Below are 14,840 nucleotides of genomic sequence, written 5' to 3' on the forward strand. Positions count from 1 at the left end.
TATAATAAGTAGTAAATAGCTTAGGGAAAAAAAGATAGATTAATGGTAGTAGTAGTAAATTTATTTTTTATAGATTTTGAGAGGGAAGAAGAATCATGAAACGTAGTACAACCAGTAGAGGAAAACAACTGAGAAAGATTGAACGAGATGAGTCCTGCGGATAAATGTGGAATTGATCATAAACACATAAAGGAAGATTTCACTGAGAATTGGAGACATGAATCTCAAACATCAAGAACAAAAGATTGGGCATCAAGATTTTGTTGTTTTAAACAAAACTCTTCTTGAAAATCACAGACAAAAAAGGAAAGCTTTGAACACCAAAAAAAATTTCAAGTTTTGGGTTGTAAAACGAAAAACCCAGAACCTGGTTTTGGATCAAAAGAGATTGAACAAGAGGAATCTAGAAATGCTGGGTGTTGAAGAGGGTGAAGAGCAGAGGGAAGAGGGCGGAGTTCTGGCCATATATCCCACACACAGCTTGAGGCCTTATATCCCACATCTTTAAGATAGAAGCAAGTGCTCCACAAGTGATCCTATAAATTAAACCCCAAACTCAATAGTTTAATTTATGGAGCCACGCGCTGAGCACTAGAGCTTGAATCGAGCTCAAGTCTTGAGCTTCAGTCGAGTTTTTGATTTTTTTTTTGAGTTTGAGTTTTTTCGAGTTCGAGTCGAGTTTCAATATTATCTTTCGAGTTCGAGTCGAGTTTGAAAATTTTAGGCTTGTGAGTTTTCGAGTCGAATCGAGCTTATATTTAAAATTTTTGAGTTTGAGTTAAGCTTGGTAATACTCGAGCTTGACTCGGCTCGTTTACACCCCTAATCTGGTGTGTTAAATAAATCAATCTTCCAACTAACCTCTGAAAAACACCCTTGTCTTCTAGAAGATCATCTTGTGCTTCATTTGTCAACTTCGAATTCTGCTCCAAGGGTGTTAAAGTTGTCCTTGCTCCTTCTAAACCCATATCTTTGATGAGTTCCAACGCATATTTCATTTGGTTCATCAAAATCCCTTCATTCGATCGCATGACTTCAAGTCCAAGGAAATACTTCAACTCACCCAAATCCTTTGATCTCTTCTATTAACTCCATGCTATTTACGGTTATCATCAAATCATCAACATTATTTGATCATCTTGTCGTTTTGTAAACAGAGCATAATCATATCTATTATGTATATAACTAACTTTCAACAGGGTCTCCGTTAGCTTAGCATTCCATTGTCTTAAAGCCTGCTTGAGGCTTACCAATCCCCCTCATCCTTCTAGTGGAGAGGTCCTGGATTATAAAAAAATATAAGTAAAAACTATGTGAACAACCACTATCTCAGGTTAATTTTAAAATTGAAATGAGGTTATGATTGAAATTAGGGACATGTAATACATTCTTTAAGGTTTTATCAGGACTCAATTGACAAGAACCAAATGTGAAATAGGAGAGGTATTACCACTAGGTAAATGCACGAATCGTTGATTAATAAAGCAAGATGAATAAGAGTTTAATAAATTGAAATCGGACACTACTTGGTTTGTTGCTCCAGTACCAGTATCCAACTAGTTGTACCTTCAGTAGATGAACATTGATAAAGTATACATGTCATGTTGACAGAAGTATGTGCGGGAGATCCTTGATTCAAAAGTTCCAAAATCTGGGAGTATTGTTCCTTTGTGAAAACATGAACCCCTTGTACAGTTGAGGATCCCAAGCTTGACTTCTTTGGAACCACATCCTTGGATTCGTGACTAACAGCCATAGCTGCCTGACCTCCCTTCTTTCGATTGAATTTGAAATTCGATGGAAAACCAATAAGTCGATAACAATTTTCTTTTTTAGGTCCTTTAACCTTACAATAATCACATAAACCAGAGAAACGTCTTTTGAAATTAGCAGTGGAGAACATCATTGTCGATTCTGAAACAGAATTAAAGCCTTCCCTCTCTATGATTCCTCTTGTATAAACATTGAATAAGCCTGATTTACCGTAGGTAAAGGTTGCATAAGGAGAATATGACTCCTAATGGTATTATAAGATTCATTTAGCCCCATTAAAAACTGAAACAACCTCTGTTTGTAACACATGCCTCTGATTTCCTTGAGCATTATCACACTCGCAAGACAAAATTGGAACTAGAGCACCAAATTCATCCCATAACAGTTTCAATTTTGTAAAATATCCTGAAATTGAAGACTCACCTTGCACACATGTAGCAATCTCACGATACAGGAAGTAAAGTCGAGCACCATCAACCTTGTTGAAGCGCTCTTTGAGATCCTCCCAAACATGAACTATGTTTGAAACGAAAACTACACCCGCAGACAAATTCTTATTCACAGTATTGATGATCCAAGATAAAACTATCGTGTTGCGACAATCCCATTGATGATGAAATTGTTCTCCAAAAATATCTCGACCACAAGTACCTTCAACAAATCCCAATTTATTTTCGCGAGAAGAGCAATTTACATTGACCTGCTCCAAATGTTGTAATTTTATGCTCCTATCAACTGATGTGAAACCAACAAAGAACCCGACGTAAGGAAAAAAAACTAAACGAGACAAGGAATGAAAAGACAAAAATGAAGAAAGAAGAGAATGATCGTCTTAATCGTAAACCCCAAAAAACAAAATAGGTCACAAAAGCTTAAAACCCAAAAATAAAGAACATGTGACAAACAAAACCCTTAATAGTTTGTAGAACGTAAAAACACTTGAGTAAAGTAAAAAAACAAACAATCTAAGATCAAACCAACGAGAAAAAAAGATGAAACACATCAAATAAAAAATAAGAAATCATATTAGTTTTTTCCAACTCTGATACCATGTTAAAATAAGCAAAGAATAGGGAAATTTCTCATATTTTTCATATATTAAAATACAAACAAACAATAGTTTATATATAAGAAAACCTAAGCTAGCTTAACTGCTTTAACAAAATAACTAATTTCCTAACAGAGAATAACTGTTTTAACAAAATACAAACAAACAATGGTTTATATACAGGAAAACCTAAGCTAGCTTAACTGCTTTAACAAAATAACCAACTTCCTAACAGAGACTAATTGCTCAATCTCAACAAGTTCATATCAAATTTAGGCAAATTAAAGTGGTTTGCTTTCGGTTTGGGTTACTTTCGGTTCAGATTAATTTATGTTTGGGTTACTTTGAGGTTGAGTTAAATTCGATTCGGGTTACTTTCAGATTAGATTAAAATTTAGTTTTGTGTTTCTTTCGGTCCAAGTTAATATCGGTTCAGGTTAATTTCAGTTTTAGTTGTTTTCGGTTCGGGTTAATTTTGGTTCGGGATACTTTTGGTTCGGGTTAATTTCGGTTCAAGTTTCTTTTGGTTCAAGTTAATTTCAATTCGAGTTGCTTTTGATTCGGGTTGCTTTCGGTTTCGTTAAATTTTGGATTAGGTGTGATTCGGGTCGGGTATCGGATCAAATTTGATTTTCAGTTTGGGTAAATATCAGGTATTGGGTCAAATAAATCAGTTCAGGTAATCAATTCGGGTATATTTTGCAGGTCTAGTTATAAATCGATAATATTAATGATCAATTTGTTAATTGTGAAATTTCAGTAAAAAAACAAAAATTTATTCAAATAATTAGTGAGCATTTATGTAGTTTACCTGATATTTTTGCCACTGGATAGGTCCATTGACCCACGCCCTATATTTCAAAAAAAAAAACCTTAAATCGTTCTCTTTATCATAGTCATCTTCGTTCCAATGATATTTTTAATCGTCAATGAGCATTCACTTATAATCGACACCACAACCTAATCACTTCCACCTAACGACCAAAGCCAGCCCAAATTTCTCTGACAATCACCCAAACAACAACCGTATCTCACTCACACAAGCCACCACCAAGCTAAACTCCCCCCCCCCCCCCCGGGGGGATCTCACCCATAATAACCACCATCCTCACTAAACGACAATCCAAAAATTTAATGTTCTTTTGACTCTAAAATAATATCAAAATACGATCAAATATTATCTTAATCTGAATTCATACGATAAGTTAATAATAATTGATAGCAAATAATATAACGGTTAATAAAATTAATATAACAATAAATTTAACCTTTAATCTTTATATTTTTAAGTATATTTTAATTTTTATACTTTATTTTAATTTATTGTTAATTTTAAAGAATCTCTCAAAATCTTTTTTCTTTCATTTTCCTCTATTTTCTTTCTCTCTACCTCATCTCTTTAAAATCTAGAAATCAACAAGAAAATCACCACACTCATCATCATACGTTGTTGTTGGTCGTCGTATCGACCACCAGATACGATGGTCGTTGATTTCAAGATGTTCACCTTTTGTATCGACCACCAGATACAAGAACAGTGGAGTTGTACATGCTGATTTTTGCAGCTGTTTCAGTACAAATCAGCAAGGTAACAAAGATGATTGCTTCTAAGGTTATAAGGAAGTCACAATTATAAAGAATAGCATTTCATTATGTACTTCCAACATTTTACAATCAAATAATTGACTGAATGTCGAATTAAGAATGAAACAATTGATATAATAAGTTTCAGTAATATGAAATATAATACAATATAGTAAAGAACTTAACCTAATAATAGTAATAATCTGAATGAATATTTGTTTTCTTAGGCTGTGATGCATTCAGTAGGCAAGCCTTGAGGGTGCCTCTTGGTGTCTGCGCAGTAGTTGTATATCATGTAATTCTTTTGCACCCATTTAAGCCTTTCCTGATTTGATGAATCTAATTCTTGCGAAAGCCATTCATTATTAGGGTTAGAAGCAGTTGGGGATTTTGAAGAGCAAGAAGTTGATCCAGTAGACCAAATGCAGGCATCCGCATTGAAGTTCGTGTAAGAAGCTGTGAAAGGAGGCTGTGTCCAATCTGTCTTCACCAACCCACCCCTTGTTGCCCAATCATCAGCATTCCATACACTCGAGTATATTCTCATGGGCTGGTCTTTGGGGAATGGGACTCCCATCGGTTCCAAGTTCTTGAACTATCTGATGGGCGTACCATCAACGGAAAAGCTGAAACAGAAAACCAACAGCATTTTTAGGACAGTGAAGATGAACAGAAACAACAACATTTGTTATTCGAGAGTGAATTACTTACATGATTCGTTGGGGATTCCAGAGGATGGAGTAAGTGTGAAAATCAGCAGTGGGGTCGAACCATAGATAGAACTGTTGTTCCCTGTTTCCTTTACCCTGGCTAAACACATTGGTGTGCAAGACGTACGGATCACCACTCAGGTTTCCCAAGAACTCAAAGTCAATCTCATCCCACGTTGATCCTTTTGAAGATAACTGCAAACGTTTTTAAAAGGAAATAATGAGTAAAGACAAATTTGTTGGCAAATGGATCAGCATTAACATTGTTGAAGAGAAAACATACATAATAGGCGGTGACAGTGCCAGCAGAGTTGCCAGGGACGAGCTTGAGTTGCATGTCGATCTTCCCGAAAAGATATTCATTCTTGGATTGGAAACCGGAGCCAGAAGCTTTATCAAGGGAGAGAGTGAGAATTTCTCCATTGTTGATAATCTTACCACGACCATCTCCCCATGTGATGTCGAAATCACGGTAGAAGTTAGCAGCCACAATAGATGCGGCTATAAAACAGTAGAAAACCAGTGAGGAAATAACAGCTGCTGGTGATGCCGATGCCATGAAAGCTACTATATATTTGAACGAGAATAGATTGATATAAGAGATAGAAGGGTTTTGGTTGGCAGTGAAATGAAATGGAAGATAGTATATATAGAGCAGCTGAATTGGACGTGTATACGAAAGGAAAGGGAAATGAAGGCAGTAGGAAGATGCAGTGAGGATTCAACTCAGCTGGGGACAGTTGTGCCTGGGAAAAGGTATCTAAAAAGCGGTGTTATTTTATTTTGCAATAAGTATAATAGTTGTATAGCCCCACTTTCAGCCACATCGTTCGGCATTGTTTAAGATGAATGGAAAAGAGAAGGCGGTGTTTTGATTCGAAGAATTAAGAATGAATAACCACAGCCGGTGCCACCCACACCCCATTTTCAGTAAACGGAATATATTTTACTAATGGATTTTGGTGGCAGTCAAAAGCATAAACTTCAAAAAGCCTGATTTTCATGGATGCTATGCTCCTAAGTCCTAACCGACTCTCCTCCTTATCCCATATCAACTTTTTAATTGAATACTTTAATCCAAAACGGATAACACAGAGGTGAAGACGAACTTCTTAATTTAATTTGTTTTATTTATAAACGTTAAGGTTCGAATATCTGATCTTATTTAAGAAATTTAATATTTCATCTCAATAAATCAACTGATTGTTAATATTTTATTTTAGATTTTGATTTCGAACTTTATTTGAAAATTTAGTTATATATTCAAACCCATCGTATCTTCAACTTTATTTAATACTTTTATCTCAATTACCAAATGATATTTCTAGTTTTTTTTTCTAATCCTGAAATTTTAGATAATGTTAGATAAATTATGTTTCGGTCAGTTAATGTGATTTTTGTTTTGAACACTTGATTTAAAAATTTTAATTTCATCTATCAATTTTTAAATTCTGCTCCTGTTGATCACTTGACCTAATTTTTAAATCTTTAATGTTATTTAAATATTTCTGATAAATTAATAGAAAAAATATCTAAAACTTTCCTCTCAAACACAGATTTGTGAATTTCCATTGGATCATTAATGCATATTATTTTCTCTCAAAAAACCGATGGTAATTAAACCATAGTTGAGAAAGATTTCGAACATGAGGAAGAAACAATTAAAATAAAACGTTAATTTCATTAACAAAAATATCCAAAATGCATTGTTGTGGTACTTTCGCTACACAACTAATGGCCGGATGACTAAAAACAAATTTTGAAACTTGAGTGATAAAATTAAAAATAAAATTAGATTATCAAAATAAAAATGTGATAAAATTGAGTGGCTAAATGTATAGTTTACCTAATAATGCTTATATTATATTATAATATATTAAAAATATAAATTTTAAAAAGGCTTAATACACCTTTAGGTCCTAAACTATACATCAATTTGACTTTTTGTGCCTAAAGAATTTTTTTTTCATTAAAAATAGGTGTCTAACATTTCCAACGTTACACTTTTATGTGCTTGAACCGTAACGGCCGTTTAATTTGGCCGATATCCGACACGTTTCACGCATATAAAATTTCAAAAAATATATTTAAAAAATTTAATATTATAATTAAAAAAATAAAATAACCCCAAAATTCCACCATTGTTCGATCATCGTTGGTCTGTGGTCATCACCGTTGACACCATCAGAACCGTCTCGCCGTCGTGACCAAAACTCAGTCCCCCACCCACCGTAAAACTACAACGATCATCGTGAAAAGCGTCACGAATGGTCGCTGATATTATAAGTTTTTCTTTGTTGTTTTCTGATGATTCTGACGGCTACAGCTGGTCGTACGTTACGATGGCCCATTATTGTGTTCATCGCCCTTCTTCAAATAAAACTCAACCAGTGATGACCCTTCATCGTTGTTAGAGAGGGGGATGAAAGGGAGAGGAACAACGCGAGAAAATTTGATCTTCTTTTAAAAAAAATATTTTTATTAAAATAATAAAATATAATGGTAGGTATCTAAAAGTATAATAGAGAAAACGTTATACTCCTATTTTTAACAAAGAAAATTATTTAAGCACTAAAAATTTAATTTGAAGTATAATATAAGTTTTAATTGTATTAATCCTTTTAAAAATCAACCCACAATTAAAATATATGATTCAATTATAATCGTGAAAATTACATAAACTATTGTATTCATAAATGTTTGAGATACTAGGTTTTGCAGTGAAAAGTTTACCCTTTTGACTGCCACCAAAATTCAATTGTAAAATTTGCTGAAAAAGGGGTGTGGGTGGCACCGGCTTTGGTTGTTCATTCATCCAGACAAAATAAACCAAACACCGCGTTTTCTTTCCCAATCATCCTTAAAGGTTATGTGGCTGGAAGTGGGGCTACACAATTATTATATTATCATAAAAATAAGATAACATCGCTTTTTTATACCTTTTTCCGGGCTTAACAACTGTCCCCAGCTGAGTTGAACCCTCACTGTATCTTACTACTGCTTTCATTTGCCTCTTCTTTCGTATACGCGTCCAATGCAGTTGCTCTATATATACCATCTTCCATTTCACTTTACTTCCAACCAAAACTCATCTATTCTCTTTCAAATATATAATAACTTTCATGGCATCACTTGCGGCTGTTATCTCCTCCCTGGTTTTCTACTGTTTTATAGCTGCCTCTACTGTGTCTGCTAACTTCTACCGTGATTTCGACATCACATGGGGAGATGGTCGTGGTAAGATTGTCAACAATGGAGAAATTCTCACTCTCTCCCTTGATAAAGCGTCTGGCTCTGGTTTCCAATCCAAGAATGAATATCTACTTGCAACTCTGCTGGCACTGTCACCGCCTATTATGTATGTTTTCTCTTCAACAATGTTACTGCTCCATTTGCCAACAACTTTGTCTTTACTCATTATTTCCTTTTAAAAATGTTTGCAGTCATCTTCAAAAGGATCAACATGGGATGAGATTGACTTTGAATTTCTGAGAAACCTGAGTGGTGATCCCTACAACTTTCACACCAATGTGTTTAGCCAGGGAAAAGGCAACAGGGAACAACAGTTCTATCTATGGTTCGACCCCACTGCTGATTTCCACACTTACTACATCCTTTGGAATCCCCAACGAATCATGTAAATAGTTCACTCTCGAATAACGAATGATGTTGTTTCTGTTCATCTTCAATGTCCTAACAATGCTGTTGGTTTTGTGTTTCAGCTTTTCTGTTGATGGTACGCCCATCAGAGATTTCAATAACTTGGAATCAATGGGAGTCCCATTCCCCAAAGACCAGCCCATGAGTTTGTGGAATGCTGATGATTGGGCAACAAGGGGTGAATTGGTGAAGACAGATTGGACACAGGCTCCTTTCACAGCTTCTTACGGGAACTTCAATGCGGATGCCTGCATTTGGTCTACTGGATCATCTTCTTGCTCTTCAAAATCCCCAGCGGCTTCTAACCCTAATAATGAATGGCTTTCGCAAGAATTAGATTCATCAAATCAGGAAAGGCTTAAAATGGGTGCAAAAGAATTAAATGATACATAACTACTGCGCAGACACCAAGATGTTCCCTCAAGGTTTGCCTACTGAATGCAACACAGCCTAAGAAAACAAATATTCATTCAGATTATTATTATTATTATTAGGTTAAGTTCTTGTTTATCATGTATTCTTTTCATACTTCTGAAACTTATAATCAATTCTTTCCTTCTTAATTTGGCGTTCAGTCAATTATATGCTTCTAATAAGTTGTAGTTTAATAAAATGTTTATATTCGATGTTCAATATAATATTACAAATTAAATTATCCAAACTCCAAAAGATTTTCTCAGCGTGTAAAGATGGAATGCGGTTGTCTTTATTCCCATCTTATCGAAAATATAAAATGTATTAATTTATAATAACAATATATATATATATATATATATGAAATAGTAAGGTAATATATGTTTAATATAAATTTAATTTTTTTTTAATCACTGACAACAAGAGATGAACTAAGGGGCGGGTGGGGGCAGTCATCCCTCTATTCTTACTGACAACGCATACACATCTTGTAAAACATTCACTCGAACTCGGGTCCTAAGGAAAATAATAATTTCTTTTGTTATTGATGTCACTCAATGGATTCAATTTATTTATAAGAATCTATGCTGATGTCAATTATTTATTGGGTAAAGTACACATATGGTCCCCTACTATAAGATATTGTTTTATTGAGTTCATCGACATTTGAAAGTTACAAAATCGGCTCCTGGTTATAGGGTGTTGCTTTTTGAGTCTCCTGACTATTAGAGTAACAAAATGGTCATCTGACAATTCATATGTTGCAAACCTATCATTTTCTGTTAAAAATTTAACAATTGTCTGAGCTGAATTTTAACCTACTAACTGGGATAAAAATTATATTCTAATGATGTCTACTAACACCGCCGTTGTTTTCAAGCACTAGCTCGATGACATAATGTAAACAACGAATTGATCCACAAAATACAACTCAAATAGTTTTGGGATCTGATTTTATCATATCCCAGTGAACATGTTAACGTCCAACTCAGACGGTCGTATTTTTTAACGAAAAATGACGAGTTTGAAACATAATAATAGTCGAATGACTATTTTGTAGCTTTTAATAGTCATGGGACTCAACAAAGCAACACATTATAGTTGGATGACCATTTTGTAACTTTTAATAGTTAGAGACTCAACAAAAAAACACTAGGATCGTTTTATAACTTTTAGTTGTCATTGGATTCAACAAAGCAACTCCTATAGTCGGGGGACCATTTGGGTACTTTATCTTATTTAGTTGTGGTCTCAAATGCAATTAAATATTAAATTGATCCGCATTTCTTGAAATATTGAGCTTTAGTACTGAGCCCGTTATTATGTATTTGTTTTGGGTTTCAAGTCTTATTGACCCAATTTTGGTTATTTGTTGGGTTTGAATATAAATTTTAAAAATTTATTAGTGATATGTTTCTATTAACATAAATCGTTGTTAGTTGTTACGATGCTAATGAGAAAATCAATAATCTTAATAGGATAGTCTATAATATTGTTACGATAGTTCATGATATTGACAATGTTATTTCTATATAAATGAAGATGATGTGATAAAAGAATTTAATTAAAAAAAATAGAATTGATTTTTTAAAAAAAATCCAAAATTTACTTTTTTATTACAGAGCTTATCATAATTTAAAATCGCTTTAGCTTTCTGTTCAACATGAATAATTCATTAGTTGCGCAATTGAAATGGATTATACGATGATTCATGAACATTGTAGGGCTAATCCAGAGTGGGGAAATGGTAAGTAGCACAGGCAAAAAGACAGGACACATCCAATGAAAAATCGACAAAGTTTACAATAGCAGATATGTTAACTTTGATTAACAGAGGGATTGTTTGGAATACATGCATGGGGGAAAATTGTGGCTAGGAAGATGACGCATGCATGTAAAAGCGATCAATCCATGAGAACTGAAAGTGATTGGACTTTGTTGTTGCCTTTCGATCCTCTCATGGATGATGGACGGAGAAGCGAGAATAATTATTTTTTTATTTTATATATTTTGATTATTTTGTATATTTTTATTAATAATTTATTTTCATCTGTTTAAAATTTTATATATTAAGATTTCAGCACTTGTATCTGTCTCTGGATGCTGGTAATAAAAGATTATCCCCATACATCTCCACTATCCACAGCAGTCAGACTCGGTTGATTTTGGACCCGGTAAGATCTCATTCGTTCAACCCTAGTCGGATGAGATCCTTCACTGACTCTTATGGCTGAGAGGGAAAGGAATATTATTAAAAAAAAACAATCTGGTATGCTACGTAGGCATGTAAACGAACTGAACGATAATATATTCATGTTCGTTCATTTAACTTTAATCAAACAAATACACAACTAAACGAACGGATATTTTTATTCGTGCTCGATCATTAAAAATTTAACTTGTCCATATTCGTTTATCATGTTCGTTTAAATTCATATAAGAATAAAATATATTTAATAACTTAAGAGAAAATAAAATATATTTTTTAAAGTTGAGTTCCATAAAGATAAAAATATTTTTAAAAGTTAAGATAAAAATAAAATATATTGTTTAAGTTAAGAAAACACTAAAATATATTTTTCAAGTTAAAGTAAGAATAATATATATTTTTAAGTTAAATATAAAAAAATTATTTTTAAATAAAAATAAAAATAAATTTTTTTAAATTAAGATGTGAACTTAATATGTGAATTTAAGTTAAAATATATATTAAAAATTTAAGAATTTAAAATATAACATATATACCGTAACTTTGATACTTTGAATCAAATTATCAACATGGCTCAATGGTTGAGTGTTTGGCTCCCAAGTTAAGGGTCCTAGGTTTTTAATTTTCTTTTAATGGTAGCAGTAAAACATTAAATGTAATAATAAATAAATAAAATTAATCCTCCAATCGGCTGATAATATGTGTAGTAATACTTGACATCAATGACACATGACACTATATGATTAATTTTCTTTTAAATAGAGGATGACATGTCATCCTCTGAATGGTAGAGAATAAACCATTAAATTTAATCAAAAATAAATAAAATTAGTCCTTCAATCGAGTGGTAACGCATGCCATAACACTTGACACAAATTACACATGACACTATATGACTAATTTTCTTTTAAACAGAGGATGTCATGTGTCATCCACTGAATGGTAGAAAATAAACCATTAAATTTAATCAAAAATAAATAAAGTTAGTCCTTTAATCGGGTGTTAACACGTGTTGTAACACTTGACACCAATGACACATGACACTATATGATTTGAAGATTAAATTTATTGTAATTTATTAAAATTAAAACCAAATTGATAGAACATGTAAGTAACCGTTACTAAATGTATAATTATATCAATTTTATTTAATGTCACATTATCAATTATGTCAAATATTAACAGAGAGTAACGACAAGTGACTTGATTTAATACAATTATATAATTAAGTGGTATGATTGATAAAATTGAAAGATCGATGGTAAAAGTAAAAGAGTTATATAATTAAGTGGTCATTGGTACAATTTACCCTAAAATTTATTCGGTCTTAATATTTCAAATGTGTCTAGAGATTGGACTGAATATAAATGAACGAACATAAATGAACAAATTGTTGAACGTTCATGAACGTAAATAAACAAAAGAGTCATTTATTTGTGTTTGTTCATTTGATTAAACAAATATGAAATTCTGTTTACCTTTATTTGTGTAATAAATAAATGAACTTTTCGACAAACATTTGTGAATAATTCCATTAACGTTTGATTCATTTACAGGCATACGGTTATGCTATTGCTAGCTCTAATCAATGCTGCCCAGCGAAATGATGGAGAGAAAGCCTCGGCCACCCTTTTGTGCAATGAAAATAAATGCCTGAGAGAATCAAATGGATTCTCTTTGTCGTTCTAACCTGAAAAACAGTGACTTAATTAGATTGAGAGGCTACTGACTTCATTATTTTATTATAATTAAATGAAAGAATATTTGAAAATTGATTATGCTTTCCCTTTGCTTTTATATTATATGCTCGAGTAACAAATTATATCTAAATTAAAATGAAAAAAAAGGTTTGTTGTTTGGTGAACCTCATCCATTCTTTCCAAAGTAAGATGAAAAGGAAAGGATTTTGATATCAATAGAGGCTCACAATTTCTTTGACACAAGGAAGGAGAAGAGTGAAGATGCTTGTAGATCATTTGATTATATATTATTTATTTATTTATATAATATCAATTTTCATTAAATTATTATGTTATATATTATATTAATAATTTTACAATATATATATATATATATATATATTATTTATTTATTTAATAAATTTTAAATATAATCCTAATTTTTTCTAAAGAAGTGAGAAAAAACGATAGGAAAAAATGAAATACTTTTAACAGTTCTAGAATTCATGTTCTAAAGATATATTGAGAAAAAATAAACATTTTAATCAACCGATCAAATATATTTATTTAAATGATATATTTACTTAAAATATTATGATTGTGATAAAGTAAAAAAAATCCATTTTTAGATTATTTAATTAATGTGTCAAATGCTAGATGTCTCCAATGGGTCCACCACCAAAATTATCAGCAGTTTCTAACCGTTGAACAAAACCTAGATGGATAGGACGGTGAGTCAAAGACGAGGAAGACAAAAGGAGGAGAGATACTTTCGATAAAAACGTAAACGAGAGCGAGTCAAGCGTTACAATGGAAACTAGTCCCGCGTGATAAGCATTGACGAAAGATCATAACACGTGGATGCTGATATTGAACTCCTCTCGTCTCTCCCAGTCTATAAATTCAAAGCCTTCGCTCTATTATCCTTCAAGTTCAAGTGTTGTTTGTTCACTCTGAAGAACTCATTAGAATCACTTAGTTTCTTAATCAGATAAGAAAGCCAGTGAAAATGTCTTGCTGTGGTGGAAACTGTGGCTGCGGTTCCGGCTGCAAGTGCGGCAGCGGCTGTGGAGGGTAATTAATTTCCTCTGTTAATAATGATTTGATAATCTCATTTTACCTTGAGGGTCTCTTCAAAATCGTTTATTTTTGCCACTGATTTTGTTTTTTTGGTTCAAATTTCGGAACTTGTAGATGCAAGATGTACCCTGACATGAACACGGCCGAGATGACCACAACCGATACTCTCGTCCTTGGCTTGCCACCCCAGAAAGCGTACGTTACACAAAGTTCAAATGTTTTTTGTTCTGTTTTGCTTTGCTTTTAAGGTTTATGATCCCTGTTTTCTGATCCATGGCAGACACTTGGAGGGAGCTGAGATGGAATTCGGGGCTGAGAACGACTGCAAGTGCAAGTGCGGAGACAAGTGCACCTGCAACCCTTGCAATTGTAAATGAAGAGAGGCAAAAACCAAGCTCGCTGGACGCAGAGAGGCCTTTGTTATTAAGAAATAATGTGTTTTGTTTTCATGTTATTACAATAAAGTCGCCATGGTTACTTGGTGCTTACAGCAGTTATAGTTGGTAATATTATCGTGCCTCTATGTCCAGTATGAGGCGTTGTCTCTGTTATTGTATGACTGTTTTATTATATTAGAATGAAAGGAAACTCCTTTCTCTTCGTATTTTTCCTTGTTTTTGTTGGATTCCATGGAAGAGAGGTGGTGGGGGGTTTCGATGAGAAACATCATGGGATTTGGAAAT

At 33.1% G+C, this 14,840-nt stretch overlaps 1 protein-coding gene and 2 pseudogenes across 1 annotated transcript; 2 read left to right on the plus strand and 1 right to left on the minus strand.

The window, feature by feature from the left end:
* Window positions 1–4,613: 4,613 nt before the first annotated feature.
* LOC120129565 lies at window positions 4,614–5,681 on the minus strand (annotated as a pseudogene).
* A 2,530-nt stretch (window positions 5,682–8,211) lies between these two features.
* On the plus strand, window positions 8,212–9,315 carry LOC120129566 (annotated as a pseudogene).
* Window positions 9,316–13,989: 4,674 nt separating this feature from the next.
* Window positions 13,990–14,569, plus strand: LOC120129596 (metallothionein-like protein 2). The gene is made up of 3 exons (XM_039147062.1): window positions 13,990–14,151; window positions 14,272–14,352; window positions 14,438–14,569. The coding sequence occupies exons 1-3, from the start codon at window positions 14,087–14,089 to the stop codon at window positions 14,532–14,534; spliced, it is 243 nt and encodes an 80-aa protein (XP_039002993.1). The 5' UTR covers window positions 13,990–14,086; the 3' UTR covers window positions 14,535–14,569.
* The last annotated feature ends 271 nt before the right edge of the window (window positions 14,570–14,840 follow it).

This window comes from Hibiscus syriacus, unplaced genomic scaffold (genome assembly GCF_006381635.1).
Source record: "Hibiscus syriacus cultivar Baekdansim isolate YM2019G1 unplaced genomic scaffold, ASM638163v2 tig00110503_pilon, whole genome shotgun sequence".
Lineage (NCBI taxonomy): Eukaryota > Viridiplantae > Streptophyta > Magnoliopsida > Malvales > Malvaceae > Hibiscus > Hibiscus syriacus.